General features: G+C 45.0%; 1 protein-coding gene and 1 long non-coding RNA gene across 2 annotated transcripts in view; one reads left to right on the forward strand and one right to left on the reverse strand.

The window, feature by feature from the left end:
* The first annotated feature begins 3,757 nt into the window (after positions 1–3,757).
* LOC123024266 lies at positions 3,758–5,180 on the forward strand. The gene is made up of 3 exons (XR_006414886.1): positions 3,758–3,924; positions 4,774–4,954; positions 5,059–5,180. It is a non-coding gene; the product is annotated as an uncharacterized LOC123024266 (long non-coding RNA).
* A 961-nt stretch (positions 5,181–6,141) lies between these two features.
* TRPM8 (transient receptor potential cation channel subfamily M member 8) overlaps positions 6,142–23,600 on the reverse strand; it is a 57,225-nt gene continuing 39,766 nt past the window's right edge. The window contains 8 exon segments of the mRNA XM_044431874.1: positions 6,142–6,192; positions 9,473–9,506; positions 12,930–13,029; positions 14,901–15,091; positions 17,479–17,656; positions 18,481–18,652; positions 20,274–20,415; positions 20,628–20,719. Of these exon segments, the coding sequence (XP_044287809.1) occupies positions 6,142–6,192; positions 9,473–9,506; positions 12,930–13,029; positions 14,901–15,091; positions 17,479–17,656; positions 18,481–18,652; positions 20,274–20,415; positions 20,628–20,719 (960 nt within the window).

A 23,600-nucleotide genomic window follows, 5' to 3' on the forward strand; every position in this document is an offset into this window, starting at 1 on the left:
AATAAAGCATGTTTATTTAAAAGGAGTTGATTACAATTTAGCCATAGCTACATGGCAACATTTTGAAAATATCTCAGGGAATTGACTCAGTCTGTGCTTGGCAAATATATGAATACTTCCAACAGCAAAGCAGAAAAAGATTAAGTAGGGCAGCTGCTAGGAGGAACTATTGACAGCAATTGCATTGTTATTGTGCTGTTATGCAATAAAACTGAGCATTCTGCAGGTTGCAAATATTAGTCATTCTTGGCAGCACCGATGATTAAATACACCCCACTGATGGCAAAGCTTGTGTAAAATAGTATGAAAGGAGGGATGATGCACCCGTTGCTGCTACCCTGCTTCTCCTGGCATCTTTTAATTTGTCTGTATCCAGGCAGAACAGAGGTATCCAGGCTTGCCCTTTTTTAATGCTATGCTTGCCTCAACAGGGCCTGCAGCCTTAGATGTGGGACTCCAGAAGGCACACGAGGAAACAGCATTTGGCTAAAATGGTAAGGAATGAAGTGGGGCAGCCACTGTTGCTCCCCCCCCCTTACATGATTTGACAAGCTTCTCTGTCATACACATCCATACTGCATGTTTGCTCAGTTAAGGCAGCATCTTCCCAGGTTTATGCCTGACTGGTATAAAGATGGCTTTAGTGCTGTTGCACAGACACAGAGAAATGTCAGGCTCCCGGGATCTGCATTCTGTTTTTGTCTCCCAGGACCAGAGCCCACCAAATGAAGTCAGGTGTAAATATAGGCTGGCAGTTGCAGCGGAATGAAACTAGTGCACCCATCCCTTACACAGAGAGCCTGAATATGCAAATATAAATCTGTATGAAGTTGCCACAAATTGGAGATTCTAAGCCTATTTCTACTTTTCCAGTGGGAAAGCCATTTTAGCATTCCTATCATTAAACAGTGGGTGTCAGAAATGCTTGCTGGTCTCTGGCAAATCTACCAGTAGATTTCGATATGCCTTCCAACTCACTGCTGCTTCAGCTTCTTTAAGCATTTGCTATAGTTAGAGGGTAGGGGTATATTGGAGGGTGATATACACAGGTACAACAATTCGATGACTGGGATAAAGCAGAAAACGTGTAAATGCACAGCTGATGAGAAGTGGGATTGTTAGCATGGATGCAGGCTAACAACACCACGGAGACTCAAACCGGGTGAGGAGCAGGACAAGCCAAGTGGAACCACAACGTTCAGCTTTCTGGTACAGAGGCTCTTGGGTGCCCCCAGGATGACACATTACACCAGGAGCAAAGAATGTGGCATCCTCTTCTGGCCATTAGTAGCTAATTAAGCTGGAATACCTTTCTCCAGAGCATGGCAGGAGCCAGCCTTATCAATGCGTAGGAGCAGGGAAAAATGGGTACATACAAGCCCACAAGCACTCCCGTTCCCTTCCAGCTGATTTGCTTACACTTGGGTAGGCAAGCTTTTGAGACCCCTGGGCAGTTTTGGCTATTTGAGAAACTGTTTGGGGCACCACTGCCAAATGGCAGCCCCCACCAGCTTCCCCAAACTGCCAGGCATCTTGCAGCTGCCCTTTCCAGCCTCCCCACTGCTCTCTTTAGCCTCCCACCCCCAGTTTATCAGACAGAAGTGATAAGAGTTCTCTTCTCTCTTCTCTTCTCTTCTCTTCTCTTCTCTTCTCTTCTCTTCTCTTGGTGGTGGATTCATTGCAAAGGAAGCCATTGGACTGAAGTCACCAATCACATCCAGTTCTTAGAATTGCCCTGAGCAAAGCTGACCAGTTTGCAAGAGACAACACGGAAACATCCCTTCCTCCTGCAGCACAAGTTAAAAGTCCAGGCTCAGGCTCAGAGAAGGTGCAAATGCCGCTAAACGTTGTGACTACCACAGGGACTTGTGGTGTGTCTGCAGGTGGCAGGGGAGGGATGCCCAGAGGAAAGCCACAGCGTTGCTTCCTCCTATACATCAACAGATTTCCAGATGCAGAAGCACAGGGTGCTGGGTGGCCTTCTTTCATGGGAAGCAACATATTTATTTGAATGGCATTTGTGTGTAATGCTGGCTCACCACTCTTCTGTGTTTCCATTGCAGGGTGGAAACTGCTCTTGACTGCACACTGGAAAGCAGCTGGAGAAAGGAGCAGGTTTTGGAGGGAAAACTAAGGCAGAGCTCCTGATCTGCTAGGATTAATAATCAGAAAGTTTCCTTGAAAGCTGCCTGTTTGGTTAGAGTTGTTCGAAGTGCAATGCCTGTTTTATCTCCAGTTACTGGTAAATAACAACAGAAAGCAGTTGTTAAGCTTGCTTAATTCATTCTGAGCCTCTTACTGTTTGGGATAAACTTAAGGCCAATAGCTATAGCCAATAAGTAAACATAGTGATATAGCGCCTTTACAGACTACATCAAAAATGCTTTCATGTTGCACTAGACATATTTTCTGTGGGTACAAAACCAAAAAATGTTTACTTTAGCTTGTATGTATGTATTTTACACAATCTGTTAACAATATTAATGATTATTAATTATTAATTAATAATGTTATCTGGTCAGTTAACAATAAACATTGAGAACAAACCCCATAAAATGGGCAGAGTCTTAAAAATCAAATGGAATAAAAACCAGTCACAGTACAAGAAGCATTAATACCAATGCAGAAAAGCTAAAGGCATGGAAGATCTTTAAGTGTTCTCAAAAGCAATCTTAAAATGCCTGAGGAAATTATGGAACCTTCACTGTGTGCTCGGAAGGCCATAACTTTGGAGCCAGATGGGTCTTTCCAACCAGCACACACCATGATCAGGAACAAAAAGGTGCTTCCTGCAGTGGCCACTCATCCTAGCTCCTCTGGTCTTCTAACTCCTCTTGCATTCAATGTATTTTTAATGCTCTCTCTAGCAGAAGAACAAGTACTGTAACTTTAGTCACAGGAAACCTTGAATATTTTCCTTCCATGACACTCAGGACATCAGCATGGGGGGCAGAGCGCTTATGGTGCCCCTCGGGGCCTCCTGGCAGGGCTCTGTGCTCTTGGTGCTGAGAGGCTGGAGGCAGAGCAGGGAAGGAGCCACGCCGGCTGCAGCCCCTCGAGTGCATAGGTGGGCTTCAGAGGGGGAAGGGGGGGGCATGGCAGGGTCAGGGAGGGATGGACAGACCCCAGGCCACATTGGCTGCCCAGCCTCCCTTCCTCCCTGCACTGCATATGGATAACCAGGCCAGCATGTGCAGGCGCGTAGTGTGAGCGGTGGCTGTGGCAAAGCCTTGCACTGGGCCAGGGATGCACATGAGCCACTGAGTTCAGAGATGGACATTTCTCTGCTGGGGAGGGGAGCCGTCAATATTGTTACAGCCTTTAGGGATTTGCTAACAATTACAAGGCGGTATGGTACGATTTCTTTTACTTCTTCACTTCAATTTATATCTTGATCAGGATCTATTGGCCTGTTTTTAAAAAATCTGCATCAGAAAATCCAAATACTGTTTTAAACTGTCATTTCACTAATCATTTACTGTAATCCACCTTCAGTGCTTCTGTTTCAGGCAGAAAGGTGAGATACAAGCATTTTAAAATAATAACCTTGTACATGTGCCATAGAGTCTCTTGGCATCTAAGCTTGCTTGCTTGCTTGCTTATTTATTTAATTTATATACTGCACTAATCGTTCCACACAGGACTGTCTTTACCTTTCGGGGGCGGGTGGGGGGAGTAATTTTGTTTCTTACACCAAATATCTCAAACCTTGTCAGGCTGCCTACAGTGCCCCTTAGTTTCCTCAACTTTCAATGACTCCATGGGTTGATAATACAATGTGAAGCGAGGTGTTTTCTGCCACCTTTACGTTGCCTTCAGTGATATCAGAACCTCCAGCACTTACGACACACTACAGTGATACAGCAAGCTACAGCAGAGAGATCCGTGTCAAGCTGTCTGCTGCATTCATATCTCCAAATCTCGGTAAGAGCAACCTCACCAAAATCATTGATTGGCTCCTGCATAGTTTGGCACTACAAACCTGAAAGTATTATGCACAAAAACACAGAAGAACCAACTCAGAAGTGAGGGGTATTTTGACACCCTCCCTGGTTTTCTAGAGAAAGCATCATTTCAGTGCGACCTCACTGGTTATGGGCAAAGGAAAGGGCCACAATAGAAGGAGTGACAATTCAGGCCTGGCACACGTCATGAGGACCAGTGCTCGATTTCCAGCAACTTCTATCAAGTAGACTCAGGTAACAAGATTGGAAAGCATAACCCAAGCCCCTCTAGGGGAGCTGTGGACAAGACCCCTCAGCAGTCCATGTTATACAAATTGACTTTCCTCTTTAAGGTCTGTCCTCTAAATTTGGGGAATGTAACATTGACTGTGTATGTAGCTTCTACCAACATGGTGAAGTACTCCATCAAATCCATTCACGATCTAGCCCCAGTTCTGGCTTGGAAAGGGCCAAGCACAGAATCAGTTATGAGGTGATCCCTTATAAATAACTATGAATGCATACTTAGTACACTGGATATACATATAAAGTCATGGTCAAGCAAATGTCACACAGAGCACATGCCGGGACTCAAAATTCAAGAAGTTTTACCTTCTTGAAAAGCTAGCCATGATGTTACTAACTACATTCCTCCCATCTTGCCCACCCCTGTCATCCTCACACATTCCTCTCACAATCTCTTCCTTTCCTCCCCGCCCAAATCTTCCTTACAGTCCATATTTTAAGATCATTGCCACTTTCTCCTAGACCATTTCTCTCTTTGCTCATCTTCCTCTTCATATTTTTCTTTCCTTCCTTCCCTTTTTAGATCTTTTGCTTTCACACAGAAAAAGATTCCAAAACTTCCAGAAAATCAAGAAAATAGGACTTTGAGCTATGGCAAATAGTAGTCATACTTGGGCATTCTGGGTGTGACATGAGGCTTGTAATACCAATATTTTTGAGTCTGAATGTGTTGTATCCTCTACTGAAAAACAAGAAAGAACAGAGTAAGTGACAACCATGTCTCACTGTTACATTTGTATTTTGGGGGTGTAGTTTAAGCTATTACAGTGTTTCTTTTCAGATGGGTTATTTTGATACATTTGTTTAGGACAAGCAATGACCAAGAGGTGATTTTTGCCCATGCTGATGGTTCCCCTCCCTACACACTCAGACACACACTTGTCACTGCTACTGAAATAAGAATTCTGGGTGAAGGGAAGAAGACGGAGGTAACCGGAATGGTCGGGGCTACTTCCGAGACTAGGCAAGACTGAAGGCTCAGGTTATAACAAGGTAATTATTTCCAAGTTGTTTCTGAGCCTATCCACACCCCGCCCTAGTTCCAATAGTCAATCATACCAGCAAAGCTTGTTTTTGAGCTCCAGCTTGCCTAGAAGATCTTGAAGTATTCCACAACAACCCCGGATGTGAGAAAAGCTTGAGCTTTAGCTACTCAGTAGTAAGTGCAACTCCACATCATCACAGAAGCACTTTTATTCTAAGGATTCCAGGGATGATCTCTGGTTCAAGGGATTGAAAACCTGGAGTTAGGGCTACAGCTGATTCTGCTTGCTTATACATGCAATAGTATTATACAGTATATTTAACTGTATAAATAGTAAGTGTTTTGGTAGCTGCTACTATTACTACACTCAGTAACTATTCAGAGATCAAGGAATTGGGGAGTGGTGTAATGCTAAAAGTTGCTTCAGCTTATATCTAGAAGCTACAGATAACAGGCTAGGTATAAACAAGTGTATGCTTAAGCAGGCAAAAGTCTGTGTACTTAAGCAGACACCACATGACAAATGGTGGTCTCAATTGGGGGAGGGAACTGGTCCCCTCCTGATGTTCTGGAATACAGCTCCCATCAGCCCCAGCCAGCATGGCCAGTGGTAAGGGATTATGGACAATGTAGGACACCACATTGTGTTGCTCTGTTCTAGTACAAAAAGAGTCCATCTTTAAATTTAATGTTACATTGAAAGACTCTAGTAAAAGAAATGAGCTTCAGAGTTACTGAAGGAACAATTTCCTTGTTAAGAAGAGAAAGGAGAGTGTTAAAAAAAGTCTCTTTCTTCTCATCCAGTGTGCCCAGTTTAGCATTTAAACTGTTACTTAATCGGCGATGTTCTTCTATTATATATTCTTGCACTGCTAGAAGACATCTCCTCTTGGATCCGGGTTGCTCTCATTTGAGCTTGTTAGCAAGATCTTTCAGAAGACATTTCAGATCATTCAGCTTTAAGTTAAAAAAAGTATGTTATGAAAATGAAATACATTAATAAAACAGTTATTAGAGTTTAGGCAGGAAGCCAAGCACTTCTTGGCTTAATAACAGTACTCAGTATTTATACAAACATCTCAATAATTTTTATAACAGCCCTATAACATAGATTAGTGCCAATACAGACATTAGAGATGAAGGATGAGGGTGAAGATGTAAGAATGGGGACTTTTTAAAGATTCATTAAGTAGTCTGTAAATGTTTTGAACATTCTAAATGAAGAAAAATAATTGTATTTATGGTGAGAATTCAATATATGAATTTGGTAGGTACAGTCCTTGAACAACACCTATAAAATTTTTTTGGTTCAACATTGTTTCCAGATAAAGCATTCCCTGCACTATGCATTAATTCTGAATTTTTCTTCTTCAAGAAAAAAAAAAGACCGAAGCAGCAGTGGGAAAACAGCGTTCTACGCAGAAGATGTCAGTGTCTGGCCCACCCCTGAAAAATTTGATGAATGAGGCAAGAAAAAGGATGGTGCAATAAAAGCCTCATCTGGAAGCATCCTCAAAAAAAGTAGGTGTTGCATTTGCAATTGTACAAACAACAAAAGAAAAAAAACAAACTGAAAATGTAAATCTTACATTGAAAAGCAAGCCTAAATCCTTCCAAGGTTCAATTTGGATACCTGGAAGCACTTCCTGACAGTTAGGACCCCGAGGGTATGGAATGGGCTTCCATGGGAGGAGGTTGAGGCCCCACCGGTAAGGGTGTTCAAAGACAGGCTGGACATGCACATGGTGGACATGTTGTGAGCGGAGCCAGCTGGAGCCAGGGGTCAGACTAGATAGCCTTGGAGACCCCTTCTGACTCGCTCTGTTTCTATGTTTCTAAAACATGTTGACACTGTAATTATACAAAAGTTTATTTGGGTCATATAATGATAAAGAGTTTTTATAGAAAGAAACACATAAGGAACAAGTTGTCCAAAACTATTCCTTTAAAGGAAGGCAAGAGAAAACACTGCTTGTTATAAAGGTCCAGCAAGCTAGAATCAAAAAGGTAACTGAAATAATGGACTGAGAAGGCTCCCCAGTGGTGGTGATCTGCAATGCCTGTGCAATGCTTATTTTCTTGCCAAGATGGTCTACACATGCAACAAATGCAAGCCAGTAGCTCTGTTCGAAGAAAAGATGAGAGCATTAGAAGAGCGAGTGTCTACCTCAAGGGAATAAGAGAAGATGAAACGGTTTTAGGCAGAGCAGTGGAACTGCAGCAGTTAAGAGTAGTACAGAAGCTAGAAGTGCAAAAGCATATATTGTAAGCCAACTAGAAAGGCCTTGGCAATCATAGGCAGCCTATAAATCTATGTATGAATAAATAAATAAACAAGCAAACAGCAAGCTGAGGTAAAAAAGAGAATCCTGACTGAAAGAAAAATGAGGAGGAAACTCCCTGGAAGAGGGCGACAGGTGCAAAAGAACTAGAAGACACTCTGAAGCAGTGGAAGAACTATGGAACTGCTTTCAGTTATCCAAGGATGAGACTGGAGGGCAGTCTGCCCTGGAAGAACAAGTTATCCTGTGCAACGCTGAACAAAAGGCTGAGGATCAACCAAGTAGTGACAATGCTACCAAGGCTTGTAGGAACACGAAGAGAAGAGTGTTAGCTGTGGGAGGCTCCTGTTGCATGGCATGGAACCACATGCATGTTGTGAAAATCCACAGACTCATCAGATATGCTGTCTTCCTGGAGGACAGGTTAGTGTTATAACTGAAAGGTTGCCAAGGCTCATACAGCCCACTGGTACATATCCCTTCCTTATTATACATGGGAGAACAAACAATACTGCCAAGTGGAGATTTGAGGAAATCACATCAGACTTTGAAACTTTTGGGAAGAAAGTCAAGAACTCTGGGTCCCATGTAGTTTTCTCTTCAGTCTTTCCAGTTCTTGGAAGAGAAATAGCCACAGAAAGAAAAATTCTCCAAGTGAATTCCTGGCCATGAAGGTGGTGCCAATGTGAGAGATTTGGATTCTGAGATACATTTCCTAATCGATGGACTGTTGGCAAGGGATGGGTTGTACCATACAAGGATTGGAAAGAATGTGTTTGGCCACTGCATGAAGAGGCTTATCAGGAGGGCTTTAAACTGAATCCTACAGGGGTTGGAGAAGTACACCTGGACATGGCAATAGACAAAGGCTTATGCATCACAACAGAGAGGGCAGCTCTAACAGTACCCAATAATAGTCTTCCAAAAGATGTAGGAAGAAAGCTAAAGCATGTGCTCTTCAGTGTCTATATACAAATGCCTGGAGTATAGGAAACAACAGCATGAACTTGAGCTCTTAATACAGGAGGGTGAATAGGACCTGATAGGTAGAACTGAAACTTGGTGGGACGACTCCCATGACTGGACTTCAACAATTGAAGGATGCAACCTGTTCAAGAAGAACAGAAAGAACAGAAAGGGAGACAGAGTCACACTATATGTTAAAGGTACATATTTCTGCACAGAAATACAGGAGGATGCACTTAGTAGCCCCATGGAGAGCATCTGGGTTAATATAAATGGAGCAAGTAATAAAAGGAAGACAGTGGCTGGAATCTATTCCAAGGAGAAGACAAAGATGAAACTTTTGAAAAGCAAATTGTCAGTGGTTCAAGGAGGCATGATGTTGTTGTTATGGGGGACTTCAATTTCCCCAGTACACGAAGCATTCTGCAAGTACTCGAACAGCTGTCACAAAGGAGAACAGGATCTCTTCTTGAACATCCCAGAGTGCAGGACACAGAATAATAGCTTCAAGTTACAGGAAGCCGGATTCTGGCTAGACATTAGGAAAAAATTCCTGACTATTGGAGCAGTACAACACTGGAACCAATGACCTAAGAAGGTTGTGGGCTCTCCCACTCTAGAGACATTCAAGATGCAACTGGACATCCATCTAAGAGGGATGGTTTAACATGGAGTCCTGCACTGAGCAGAGGATTGGACCTGATGGCCATCTGACCCCTTCCAATTCTGCTGTTCTATGATTTGATTTCAATAAAAAAGTTGAATATGTGTATGTTTTAAAAATTGCTCTTAACTAAGAATTGTAGGAACAAACCTGCAATGAAATCAATGTTAAACCTGAGTGCATAAATACTGAAGGGTTAAATATCTAATTTTGCACATTATTGGTACATTTGTAAAGATGTATGCAGATACATACATCTGTATTCTAAGTTCATTATGGATATATCAGAAGTCAAGCCACCCAAAAACAATGCCCACCAAGTTACCTTCATGTCCAGTTGTCTGAAATGCTGTGCCATGCTGTGGAAAGAAACATAACCATCAGAAAGCAAATGATAATTGATGGATATCCCCATGCAACATGAAGCTATACATCTGACAATACAAGTTCTAAGGTAAAGCATTCTGCCAAAGTTTTAAACATAGGGATAACTTAATTAACATGGCAGTTAATTTATATCCACATATATTACAAGAGTTCTCATTGTTAAATTTCTTTATATGCATTGGTTGGGTTCACATGTCATAGTTACCATGGTTCTTTTTTTTTTTTACCTCAATCTGCCTCTTAATCAGGTTGATGGGGGTAACTCTGCTCCTTCCCATCATTTTCGTTCCTTTCAGTCCTCCAGGTGGCATCCCAGGGAACACCACGGGGAGAAACGAGGCACCTCTCTTTGACAACTGCAATCCTGAGCTGAGTGTGGTTCACTGCAGCTGTCAAGTGTGAGCTGTCTGCTGTAGGGCTCAGGCCCTGAAACGCAGCCAAGAGGACGAGGGGCTGGTCCAGGGGGGGAGACCTCTGACACCTGTGCAGACCAGCAGCTGGCACTGGCACTCTCTGGCAGCCCCTTGGTGAGAGCTGCACTGGGACACTGTAAGCAAGCAGCTCCCTAGTTCAGTCTCTGGTACCCAATGAATTGTGTTTTTCAGGGTCAGGTGACACAAGCCTTTGTGGAATTGAGAAACCATGGAGCATGGTTGTGGTTTCTGAAAAATCAAACATGCCATTCTGAGAGCCAGTGTGGTGTAGTGGTTAAGAGCTGGGACTGGGACTCAGAGGATCTGGGTTCTAGTCCCCACTCAGCCATGGAGCCGACTGGGTGACTTTGGGCCAGTCACAGACTCTCAGCCCAACCTACCTCACAGGGTTGTTGTTGTGGGGATAAGATGGAGGAGGGAAATGGTGTAAGCTGCCTTGAGCCCTTTGTAGGAAAAAGGCAGGATATAATTCTCAATATAAATAAATAAATACATACATACATACTTATATACATACTGCAAGGGAATCTGGATGACACGACAGACCGACAGTGGTGAAAAAATCTACTGTGGCTTGCCATGCATGCAAACCCAACCATCATACTCAAAGTGGTTCCCCAGACAAGCAAATACAACAGGCATAATTATTATACATTATAAGTCTATACGAATTCAATTAAATTTCATTTAAGACATAACAAAAACTTAAATAAGCACAAGTCATACACATTTCTTGCATGGAGCAGCAGAGGCTGGGAGAGTGTGCAGAAAGTGGCCAGGGAACTGGTAAAGGCAAGACAGGAGTTGGGCAGAGGAGCGGGGGGCGGGGGGCAGGAGCAGCGGAGAGGAAGGGAGGTGGGCCCAGAGAGGCCAGAGGGGCCCAGGAGGAAGCAGAGGGGCAGAGCCAGCAGCCTCTGAGGCTTATTAGGACGTCATCCCTTGTCGGCGTCCCTTAGATGCGGTCTGGGCTGCCCGGGGAATGTTTTCCCCTAGGTCATTGTTTGTTTTTAATTGACTGTTCTGTTTATCTTGTATTATTCTGACTGGGAAAACTAGGTGAGAATAGTCAGGTAAAGGTTTTATAAGACAGAGAGGATCTGTTGATGACATTTAGGTACGTGAAGGGGTGCCATGCAGAGGTGGGTCAACACCTCTCCTGTGGAGGAGGGCAGGATGCATTCCAATGGAGCAAAGCTCAGGGAACCAAGGTTCACTTTGGATGCCAGGAAGTACTTCCTGACAGTTAGGACCCCCAGGGTATGGAATGGGCTTCTATGGGAGGTGGTTGAGGCCCACAGTGAGGGTGTTCAAGGATGGGCTGGACATACACATGGTGGGCATGTCATGAGTGGAGCCAGCTGGAGCCAAGGGTCAGACTAGATGGCCTGGGAGATCCCTTCTGACTCGCTCTGTTTCTCTGTTTCTAAGTAGTCAGTTAACAACATCTGGTATCGCCAATATCAGCATTATACCCAAGTGGACACCTAAACAGTTCACTAACTGGTTCCTATTCAGAGGCCTAACAGCATGGTGTCCCATCCACATCTCACTCCCAGCAGAGGGAAAGAAGAGGGCCATGGGGCCCTTCCAGCAGCCTTCCCCAGGGAGCCTCAGCTTTCTAGACACCCATGTTCTGAGCAGGGAAGGGCCCCTCATCCCCCAGCAGCTCCTGCTTGGGGATCCTGGATCACAGGAAGGGGTGCCTCTTCCTGGCAGATGCCTCAGGCTTCCCGAAGGCACCTTAAGCACCTGCACACACAGCAAAAGCTGCAGGAGGTCACTTGTGATGCCTGCTAGGGCTGGGGTGCAGCAGAGCAAGAGGAAAGAGCCAAGTCCTGAGGGCTGACAGATGGCAAACTCCCTGCCCTCCGTGCAAGAGAAGGGATTCTAATGGACCAATCTGACTAGAACTCATGCCCTGCCCCATAGTGCTCTATCTGTAGGAGATGATGAGAGTACCTTCACAGTGGTGGAGCGGTGACTCACCACACATTTTCTGAGGCGCTAGCTCTCTGCATTACTCACAACTGAGCACAAGCATTGCAATACAGGTACAGAAGGGCTCAGGGCAAGGCAAAGGCAGGGGCTCCAGTCCATGGCAGAGCAGACCCTTTGCCTGCAGAAGGGGCCGTGCTCACTTCCTGACATTTCCCTCTCCGGATCCCTGCAGTGCCCCTCCCAGGAAGGGGCAGAGTTGAGGAAGGATGGAGAAAGAGGGTCAGGTTGCTTCCTGTGCACACAGCGCCCCCTTGATGCAAAACGTAGGCCCTGGCCTCTATTACAGTCCAGCACTGCTCCATTGTTTAATTGGTTGAGTGAATGGATCAGAGGATCAAATACCTTTTAGCCAGCTAAATTGTGCCTCTAGTCAATCAAACAATCAAACAGCAGAGCATGAAAAATATCTTTATAGAAATTGTGGATGTAAAGCACCCTCTTCACTTCAGCATCACCCCAGCTATCCTCATGCACAAGGGTTTGCGTCTTGTAAGCTGATGCCTCCAAAGAAGCATGCCTGCAATATTCAAAAACACACTGTGTGTGCTTTCTGTTTCAGAACAATTTTACACATATGCAAATTTATTCACTTGGTTAAACAAGTTAAACTTGCACAGTGAATCACTTAAAATTCTTTTCTGCATAGCAGTATACTGCATACACTGGGACAGACTTGTGGATTAAAAAATGACTTCCCCTTGAACATCTCAGCTGATCCTCATGCTACTGCTGTTAAATAAGATCAATTTCCATGTTGTTAATTCAATATGCTAATTTTAAAAGTATGAAAGTTCATGATTGGCACCACAAATCTGCTAGCTTCTTATCTTTGTTATAAGGAAAACAACTAAGATATATTTGAATCAGTTAAGGAAGTCTATAGATTAAAAAAAATCTTCAAGAATAAAATATATGACATTCAGGTTGATTAGATGGAAAGACAAAGAAGGCAAGATAACATACGCTTCTGAGGAGTCATTAGCCTTGGTACTGATTTTGACTAGATAATTTTCTTTCATGACCGCTTCCCAGGCCAGAGTTTCGTTATCTTCATTTCTTGAACCTTCAAGATACAAAATCCACACCAGATTGCAACACTGGCATCAGTGGGATACAACTAAAAGGGCAGCCCCAGTTTGTTTCAGCTAGAAATGTGATGCTACCACAGTGCCCTTCAAGATGGGCTTCTTCAGAGGCCAGTCCCGCAGCGCTCAGTGTGGCTGACCCCCACACGGCCGTGGACGGGACTGCAGAGTATCAGTCCTGCTCCTGCGGGCTGCTGTGAGCAAGCACGGTGCGCTGAAGGAAAGTCCGCAAGCAGTCACAGGCCTGCAGTTGTCACCTTCGGACATGCACTGAGGCTTTTTTCATCAGTACTGAATTGCTAATGCTCCTGATTTCTTTCTGTGTCCTACACTGGTTTTGTTACTGTTTCTTTATTATTATTATTTTGAGGTGCAAGATGGTGGTCCATCCAGGGGAGCCTAGGATATTTTGGATCTCCCCCCACTCACTATGGTGACTTGGGGAGGGGGGATCAAATATCAGATCCCTCCCCCTTGCAGCTGCCATGGGAAGAACCCGGTGGCTGCTTCCACCTTGCAGGGGTCACAAAGGGCGTCTTCTTCAGGAAGGAAGGGGGAGAGGAGCGGGAGAGGAGGGGCCAGAGTCTGCAGAAACCTAGGGCCCCTTCATTGCTCACCCCTCCCCACTGCTGGCAAGTGGCCCACACATGTCCAGTGGTGTGTCCAGCTATGCTGATGATGGCATCCAACAGCTGAAACATTCTGGATGGTTGACCAAATGACAACCATAAAATCCAGCAACATGGTAGACTACAACACTGTTTTAAACTGCAATGTACCACCAGCAGCAGTGTAAAAATTTGAAACACAGCAATAGATTTCAAACAATTAAGTTGTTAAGAACTGAAATACCTGAGAGGATAAAAATGCCTTCATCTGGCATGGAAAGGACTCCACAAGGTGCCAGGTGAACCTCTCTGAGGAGGACAGCTATATATGCTGCTCAGTCTAAGACCCTCTGGCTCACCCAGGATCTTGTTAGGTCAAAACCAAGTGGGCAAAAATGCCTGTCAGCATTATTTTCCCCTCCATGGTCTAGGAACCTAAGTCATTTTATACTAGATGTCACTTATAGTTCATAGGTTTAGTATCCAATGAAGGAACGAGTAAGATACCTTGTCATTAACTGCTATGGGGCAGTATAGAGATGAATCAGACAAACAACAGCATCCTTATGGTGTGCGGGGTTGGTTTAGTTAAAAATGAGTTTACTCTACAAAGCTGGTCCACCAAAATGTAGGACAACTTAAATCAATCAACTAGAAATGCTTGCTGTTAAAAATGCAGTTTAAAAAGTGTTTGAATATAGTGGACGTCTAGAACTAAATTCAGTTTCTTGGAATGCTTATTGATGCAATTCTTATAAATAGATCCCTGAGAGGTTAAAAAGTTAGTCATTCTCAACCATAAACACATATTATCAATCTCTCTAGAAAAGATATAGCTCTTCACTGCTACTTGAATTGTTATCTCTAGTTTAGATGTTATATAATCAGCCATGTGCTTAGGCAGTTTCAAGAGTGCTTTTGCCAGGATTCTATAGCTACATGAGAAATTTAGGCTGAATTGGTCAAGATCTGTTTATAAAACCCTATCAGTTATAAATTACAAGATCAGGCACCTAAGTGGTGGGTGGGGTAAAGCTAAAGAAGAAGTGCTTAATTCTTAAGCTAGGAAGGGCAGAGAAGAGCTAGAATTACTTCAGGTCTATTTGACCTGAAACCTGCCCAATAGTCCAATCCTTTCTGGGGTATCTGCTTCCTCTCATAAGGGTCTTATCATGAGGAACCTGAAAGATTAGCAATGAACTGTGAATGGGGAGGAGGGCGAGAGTAGAAGTGTAACTTACAGCAAATGGATGGTTGTTTGCATTCGTTTTTACAGCAATATTTAAAAATTTTCCTCAGCACCATGTAGATATAGGCAAAGATGACAAAAGGAAATGGGATAGTTAAGCGGCTACAGTACTCTTGAACCAAGAAATAGCGCTGGAACTTCCACACTTCATCATTATTCTCTTGAACGGACCCAACTGTGTAACTAGAGGATAAACACAGAAGGTTATAAGTTCCATACCTACAGTATCATTTTAATACCATTACTGCATCAGAATGGGCTATTCACTCTTAAGGAAGCACAGGTGTTTATGCATCTACCATGGACATGTCATGATGGCCAAGCTGAGACCCACAGCTCTCAGGATGACCAATAGTTTATACATTTTCCTTCATTGCATGGGAGTAGTCAGCCCATCTAATAGCACTTTTATACTTTCTTAGTTTATGCAACAGTAACACTTAGCACTACTTAGAATCTCCTATTTTTACAACTGGAATTAGGACTGTAATATTCTAATCAAGCCTTTTATTCTATATGTATGACTATGTACAACAGTACAAATAAAACAACATGACAAAACTGCTAATAAGGTAAAAAGCCATGCTAAAAAAAAACATTAAATTCAGTATTGGAAATTTCAAAAGAAAGATTTATGGCTTAATCCTCGTCAGAAGAGTCATGAAAGAGAGTAATCTCAGCTCAGAAGAGCACTCAGCAGTTTGGGAGCGAGGCAGGAGGATGCCCTTTCACATGTGCTTGCCAAATAGGCCTCAGCAAGCAGGCCTATGCTCAGAACTACTTTCCTGCAATTGGATGAGAGAGAGCGGCTATCAGACAACCAGACCCTGAGCCTTTTCAATGTCAAAGCAGAGGCAGGCAACTTTTTAGGGGTCAGTCCCCTTCCTCAGAATCCACCTATCCCTTCCCCGCAGCAAAATTGTCCTGCTGATGCAGTTGACAGCAGAAAAAGAAACAAAAGGGAGAAAACAGCCATTTTAAAAGGAAACCATGTGTAAGGAATGCAAATATAGTACTTCCCCTCCCTGCCACCAAGACAGCCTGGGGAAATACATGAGCCTCACAAGCTGTGTGTTGCCCACCGCTGCTTTAAAGGGGTCCAAACCTTGAATTGAGCCATGAAGACTCTTGGTACTGTGGGAGATAGCCAGAAAGTTAGCTAGAGAACTGTAAGGGATAAGCAAACAGGCTAATAAGTTGAACCTCAAGAAATGTGCATGTGTAGGGAAGAAAGCTTTAGAAGATTCTCCTATCAGGTATCACTTCAGGAGGATGTGCAGAGAAGGAGATACATGAGTAGTTTCTGTTAGATTATCTGTAGATATACCTTTGCATGCATTGGGATCTAACGTATATGATAGGTTAAAGTGCAGTCTTGCTATATGACTTCGACAGAAGTATAAATTCTTTGTTCAAGTTCTTGTTGGGGGAATCTGTTCTCATTCTTAGCAGATTACTTGGTCTGCAGAACGATAATAAATTTTGTAACATACCACAAAAAGTTTATCACTTTATTGACCTCCAAGTCAATGAACCAGAGAATTACTTGCAAAATCTTTCACCTTCTTGTTTTGACTTTTTATGATTTCTCCAACAGTAACTAGCACAGCCCTTTCAACAGGGGGCTGATGTGCTGCCATATTTTGCACCAACAGAAACTTCTGGCTGCTCTCAAGTGGTAGACTCGGGTAGTGCACATGACAGCAGTCTGTCTGCAATGTAACCCAGGCATGGATAATTGCTACCAGGTCCGACTGATTCAGAAGCTGCTGCAGCCAGGACCCCAAAGGCTGTGCGACTCATAGTATCCTTTCAGGAGAAAATTTAAACGCCAAGCATGGGCAAACTTCACTGTGCATCCCTGGCCACAGTTATTCAGACATCAGTCCTGCCCTGTTCTGCAGCCCTTAGTCCAGGACAGTGTGCATGAGATTGCAGCCTAAGGGCCAGAGCCCCCTTTCCTTTATAGGTGTAGATAGCCGACTACCCATTTGTCTTCTTCACCTCTAGAATAATTGCAGAGGCTCTGATCTGGACTGGGATCCTGGCTGGAGTGGTGGTGGTGGTGGAAAGAGGCATTTAACTGTTTTCTCCCCACCCTACCCACACTACAGTCTCAATCTGTACCTCTAAAGTAATGCAGGATCTGGGCCCAGGGTCTATTTTTTAATGTCATTAGGCTAAGAAATGATAATTCTGACTTGGCAGATAGCAGTGAAATAATTAGATGGTTTATGGTAATTTTTAATCACTTTACCAGAGGATGATCATAGGTCCCTGAAGAGCCTTTCATGCTACATCTGTAAATTAACATGCTTTGGTAATTACTATCCTTGTTGTTTCACTTCAGGTGCTAATGTTGATAAGCAGGAGGAGCAAGAAGATGTGTTGGAAGTGTGCCTGTTGTAAAAGGCATAATTATGCATAGTTGTCATAATTAGACTAAAATATATTATTGATGTGATGTGTTCTGCTGCATTCACTTCCCAGTTGATGGACAAGTAGAGCCTGATAGCCGAAAACTTTGAGGCACACTAGTCACCAGGGAAGAACCCCAGCCAGGTACGTACCCAAACATGGCTATTAGTAAGTTGACCAGGAGGATATTGGTGGACAGCATGTAGATGCACACTAATGGGATGGTGATCCACTCTGGAAAACGGGGGAAGTTGTTGGAATCCACTTCTACACAAAGAGGCTTAGATTCGTTCCCAGTGGAGGTGCAGTGATCAAAATCATATGTAGTCCCTAGCATAACAGGAAGACACAGAAACTTAAGAGGGATTGGTAGGTTCTGATGTTAACTTAGTACTTATGTGCCATCAATGCATTCTTTAATGCAACACTAATTCTATTACCTTCTTTGCCTTTCATGATATTTGCTGACAGTTGCAGAATTATTCTAATACTATCAAGAGCCAGTGTGGTGCGGAGGTAAGAGTGCTGGATTTGAACTCAGGAGATTCTGGTTCTAGTCCCCACATGGCCTTGAAGCTCACTGAGTGGCTTTGGGCCAATCATTCCTTCTAACCTACTTCACAGGGTTGTTGTTGCAGGGATAAAATTAAGCTAAGTCACTTCCTCACAAGAGGAATAAAAGGTGAGATATAAATGCAATATACTGTAGTGTGGATATAAATAGCAGTAGTGGTAGTAGGGGATAATATGCATAACTTTTGAAGAGGCCCGGGAAACAGCTGGGCATTTTGCTGCTTCCAAAGCTCCATGTGAATCAGAGAAAGCTAAGAGAAGGGGGGCAGGGGCATTATCCTTCTCACTTGAATTGAGCTTCAGGGAGGTGTGCAAAATGACAAGAAATTTCACTCAGTGGAACAGAAACACCCTTTGCCCTAGGCTGGGCTTAGAGAACTAAAGAACATGAGCACTTTGGGTGATTTTTAGCACTTTGGGTGCTAAAAAGCAAGTCTTTGTGTTCATCCCGACACTAAAAATCTACAGTATGTTTCCTCCCATAAAATTAAGTTCCCCAGCTGCTCCTTTAAGAAAGGTACATCAGTTTCCTTTTACCCCAACCCATAGATGCTCGACATTCCAGTTCAAGATGGCAATACCATCAATATCAGTAGGGTAGTGGCCAAACATTGCAAGGTAGGGCTCATAAATGACTGATCGGAATATCCATTCCCAGCGTTGTTCATTCTTCCGCAGTATCCCTTGTCTGGCTACACCAAAAGCCACCATCCACACCGCAAAGAGGAAGAGAAAGAAGAAGACATCTATCAGCTGTGAAAGAAAGCATTTAAATGTAAGTGAGGGTATCATGTCCTTTCTGTCAAGCCACTCAATCCATGCCTTAAAACTAAGAAAACAACGTACTCTATTTTTGCCCAACCTTAGCCTTATATGGTAGAAGTGGACAAATGCATTCTTCTGTTTATGTTTAATATTCCTAATAAAGGCCTCTGGGTACTTTAGGAGTCGCATGATAATGAGGTTGCTAGAAACTTTGTATTGAAGCATTTGCTGTAGATTATAGGATATCGAGAAGTAAGAGCCCCAAAACTGAAGATGTGTTCTAGAATCCTCAAAACTACTGAAATAAAATATGTGGAATGAAATGAAGAACCAGTGGCTCTCTCTCCCTCCCCATCTGGTCTGATGATATGAGGAGGAGGGAAGAAAAGAACAGGTGAGGACTGATGCACATTCTCCCTTGCCAGTGTGCCATATTCAGTTTCCCATTAATTGGTAAATGTTCAAAGAGCCAAACAGGTCTCTGCTGGTCCAGAGCATTCCAACCTCTCTATCTTGATTTGGCCCTGAAAGGCCAAGGAAAAGCGTGGACGTGTGCAGAGCAAGTTTTAAGCAAGCACAATTTGAGACATTGCCCAGTTCTCTCCTGGAAGCAAGCAAGAGGCTGAATAGCCTACATTATATAAAATTTAACATATAGTAATTATTTGTAGTTATGCACAAGTATTTGCATATGGAAATTAGTACATGCAGACCTGTGCAATTGTTTTATCCCTATGGGCCTGTGCCCTGGATCTTTGCGGTACCTGGCACTGCCCCTATTACAACAGTGGGCTTAGTTCAGCACAGTACTGCTAATGAGTAATTTCATCTTTGAGCAAGTGCTGCTACTTAGACCGGAGATGAAGGAATCACAAGACATTTTTTTCTGATCACTAAAGTAGGTACTATGGTCTTCCACAAGTCTCCCCATCAGGTATTAACTAGCATGCGGCAACGCAAACAGAAAATTATTTGACAGCTCTGCACTGGTTTCAGAGCTACGTTTCTTGCTGGGGAAAGGGTTTTTCTCAGCCTCCATTAACTGCATCACCACTTGCCATAAGTAGCATGTGGACAAGGCTGGAGTGCCAAGCACTGCTGCCAAGCTGGCTTTTGAGGACACATTTCCCTTCTTGCTCAAGAGCAACAGTGGTGCTCTGAAGGAAAGAGCCCGAAACATGTCTAGGGATGTGGCACAGGCCATCTCTCATGCCAAGAAACCAGCCAGGATGTAGGACAGGACCTGGTGACATGACCTCCAGCCCCACAGGACAAAGAGATTGGCTGCACAGCAACACAACATTACAACTCCCATTGCTGAGCCCTGCAGGGATTTTCTCTCCTTTTATTCAGTGTGGTTGTCTGCTTGCTTTTCTTAGTGTGGCAAAGATCTGACAGAGTCCTCAGTTCCTGCCTTGAGGAGGCACATATGAATCAATCCGCCATAAGACAGAATGGAATCTGTAAACAGAAATGACTCAATAGCTCTCACTTTTATGCCCACATGACTTGTTAATCCTTTATGAACAGAGAGATTTCCTGGGTATTCCAATCTGAAGCATTTAATGATTTTACATGAACATTTCATCTTGGAAGAGATATATCTTACCATCCTTTGAAGCATAATTATCTTGGGACCCAGATTTCTGCTTACTGTGAAAATATGGATCAGCCTAAGAGTGAAAATAATGTAATCCAGGCAAAAAATTACTCTGCCAGAATACCAGGATGTTTCATTTGAGGAATGGAGCCTGTGCAAAGAAACAGAGATAGAGTAGCTAAAATTCCCATTTTCCAATTAAAGGAGAACTGTTCTCTGTCAGATTCAGACTTCAGTGTTGAACAAGCAACAACCATTCCCCACATGTCCGTTTCACCCCATGGCACATCATTTTACCATCACTACAACAACACTTTGGTCTGGTGGCTTTGAGCACAAAGCAGAAAGTCTGTTAGAACTCACCTGAATGCAATTCCTGCTATGAAGTAAAGAATGCCCAGGGTGTCCATGACATTCCACATGTCTGAAAAGTACTTAGCACCATTCATATACCACTAATGAAAAGAAGAAAGCAAAGATTCCACATCACAAATGTCATATGTAGCTCTTGCAGGAAACAAGACCAGAACCCAAATTTCATTCAGCCCTAGTTATATTGAACAGTTTCATTGTATTAATCAAGAGTGTTGGCTGGAAAAGGCAGGTTGCTTTCCTGTAACTGTTGTCCTTCGAGAGGTCATCTGTGCATTCACACACATGGGCTTGCAAGGCCTAGATTGGGATAAAACTGCCATAGCTCAGTGTCAAGGAGTGGGTGGGGGTCTCCCTCCCACCCTTCTGGGGGCCCGGATAAAAGAGGAGTCCCCTGCCCACTCCCTCAGCTGCCCTGGAGGCCGCAGAGGTCCAGGCATGTGGAAGTGGAGAAGAAGAGCGAGGTCCAGTGGAGGACAGGGCGCATTAGGCTGACCACCAGCCAGGAGGGGGCTGGTTGTGTGAATGCACAGATGACCACTCGAAGAATGACTGTTACAGGTAAGCAGCCTGCCTTTCTTCTTCGTGGTCTCTGTGCAATCACACACATGGGCGAATAGGAAGCATACCCTTCCTGGAGGAGGGGCCATCGTCACCCGAGAATTGCAGAGAGGACTGCCTTGCCGAACACACAGTCTTGTCTGGAGTGGATGCCTAGCTGTCATGACAGTGGTGTTGTCTGTGGCTGTCAGAACGTGCTGTCCTGTCGGGAGTTTTGAAAGGACGTGAGGGCCTTGCGCACTGCCAGTATCTTGAGGAGGTTGATGTGAGTATGTGACTCGTGTGGGACCCTGAGGTCCTGTATGCGCATGTCTGCACAGTGAGCACCCCAGCTTGTGTTTGAGGCATCACTTGTGACCGTCATGGAGGGCTCTGGAGGAGAGAAGAAGATCCCGGTGGTAAGATTGTCAATGTCCCACCCCCACCAGTGGAGAGATTCTCTGACTGCCAGAGGTGGGGTCAGTCAGATAGCATGGGGGTCTTCGTACATGGCAAAGACTTCCACGAATCAAAGCTGGAGGGGCCTCATTCAGAGCTGTGTGAGCTGAACAGGGCTAGGAGCCTCTGGGTGGTGTGGGCAGTAGAGTGTGCTGCAGTCCTGATGGACATGGTCAGGGAGATGAGAGCTTCTGCCAGGAGACTGAGGTCAATTGCCCTAAGGACAGGGCATCAAAAGGAGGGTCCGCCTTGGTTTCAACTGGGTGGGATATCTGGAGCCCCATTTCATCTGCCATGCAGAGCACCAGATCAGGAAAACTCCCTTTCCCTCCAGGTGACATGGGTGGCTCAGGATCTGTGGCCTGGGGCGAGCGGGGACCGAGCGGGGGGAGATACTCTGACCTGACTCTCTGGAGTATGATCCTCATGATGGGCAGACTCATGATGGGCTTGGTGGTGGGTGTCAGGGGTGGCCTCGCAGGCAGTGAGTTCCCAGCACCATGTGGCATGCAGCCACAGAGCGGAGCGGTTCTCCTTTCATTCCAAGAGGTGGCATCGGCTCCATTCAGCACCACGCACATTGGCACACTCCCAACGTGAAGGCAGAGCATGCGCCTGGTGTCGATCATCCCGGCTGGATGGAGAACGGTGGAGGCTGTGCTTGGTGCCAGGACGTGGCCAGCTCAGGGTAGATGCAGCCCACTCATGGAGGTCTTTGGCGTGGTGATGTTGACAGCATCGGGCAGCCAGTAGTCTGTGTAGGCTGGCTCCATGGCCAGGGAGTCAGAGGAGCTGGAGTCCTCCCAGTTCATGTGGTGCCTCCCATGGCTGGTTGCAGCTGTGAAGGGCAGGTGTGGAGAGCTGGGCCAGTTGGTCAAGTGGGAAGAGGCTGGCGACCATGAGGCTGACCTGGCCCAGTCAGGGAAGGAGCAGAGCGGTGAGCTGATCAGTCCCCCAGATGTGGAGGGTTGTGGCCGGGCAACAGAGGCAGTAAAGATGGTGGGCTGCATGCTGGTGGAGACCCACACATAGGTAGGGAGACCTGGGTGGTGAACAGTTGGGGTCGTCCAAGGTATCAGGTGCTGGGGCCATGGAGGCTCAGTCCCAGGGAGCCCTGGGGTCTGGCGTGTAGGGGTGGCCCTCACAGGGTGAGGTGGCACGTGGGGAGGCCATGGGCTTGGCGGCTTGGCACTTCTTGCACCTGGACACAGTTGTAAGCTCCGGAGGGCCCTCCATGGCAGCGGCAGCAGCAGTGGTGGAGGCAGTGGAGGAGGCCGTGGTGGCGGTGGTACTCTTCCTAGAGTGCCTGGCCAGCTGGGTGGCCTTCTCTGTGGACAGTGGGTTCTTGGGCTCAGATTTAAAGGAGTCTGCCACAGGGCAGATTCCAGGCAGTCCACCCATTGCCAGCAGGTTTGCTTTTTAAAAGCTTGGCAAAGTGGGCATGTCTCCACGATGTGCTCTTTGCCAAGGCAAAGGAGGCATTGGGAGTGGCCATCCATAGCTGGCAAGTGAGCAGTGCATGAGGCGCAGCAGTGGAAAGCCAGCTCAGCCATGCTGAGACAAAAAGTCATGAACGGGAGATACACGTGGAGGTGGGGAGAGAGAAGTAAGGCTAAATCTACTTCCCACAGGGTGGAGAGAGATCAGCGAGGCAACCTCGGGATGAGCTGGGAGAGGTACTCAGGAAAAGGTATGGTGAAAAATATGTTTAAGAAGAAAAAGCAAGGGGTTTTTTTTTCATTCTAGAGGTAGAGAAGGTGAAGAGAGCAGGAAAAATTTTAAAAAATGCATGAACTGGATGAGATCTGGTCAGTGATGCGATTGCCAGTGCAGTCGAAAAGGAACTGAGGAATTGGGTGGGACCCCCCTTTTATTGGGGTCCCCAGAAGGGACAGGAGGGAGGCCCCCCCACCCACTCCGTGATGCTGAGCTATGGAATTTTTATCCCGATTTTGTGCTTCACGG

The sequence above is a fragment of the Varanus komodoensis genome, unplaced genomic scaffold, assembly GCF_004798865.1.
Source record: "Varanus komodoensis strain SLA01 unplaced genomic scaffold, ASM479886v1 scaffold23, whole genome shotgun sequence".
Classification (NCBI taxonomy): Eukaryota; Metazoa; Chordata; class Lepidosauria; order Squamata; family Varanidae; genus Varanus; species Varanus komodoensis.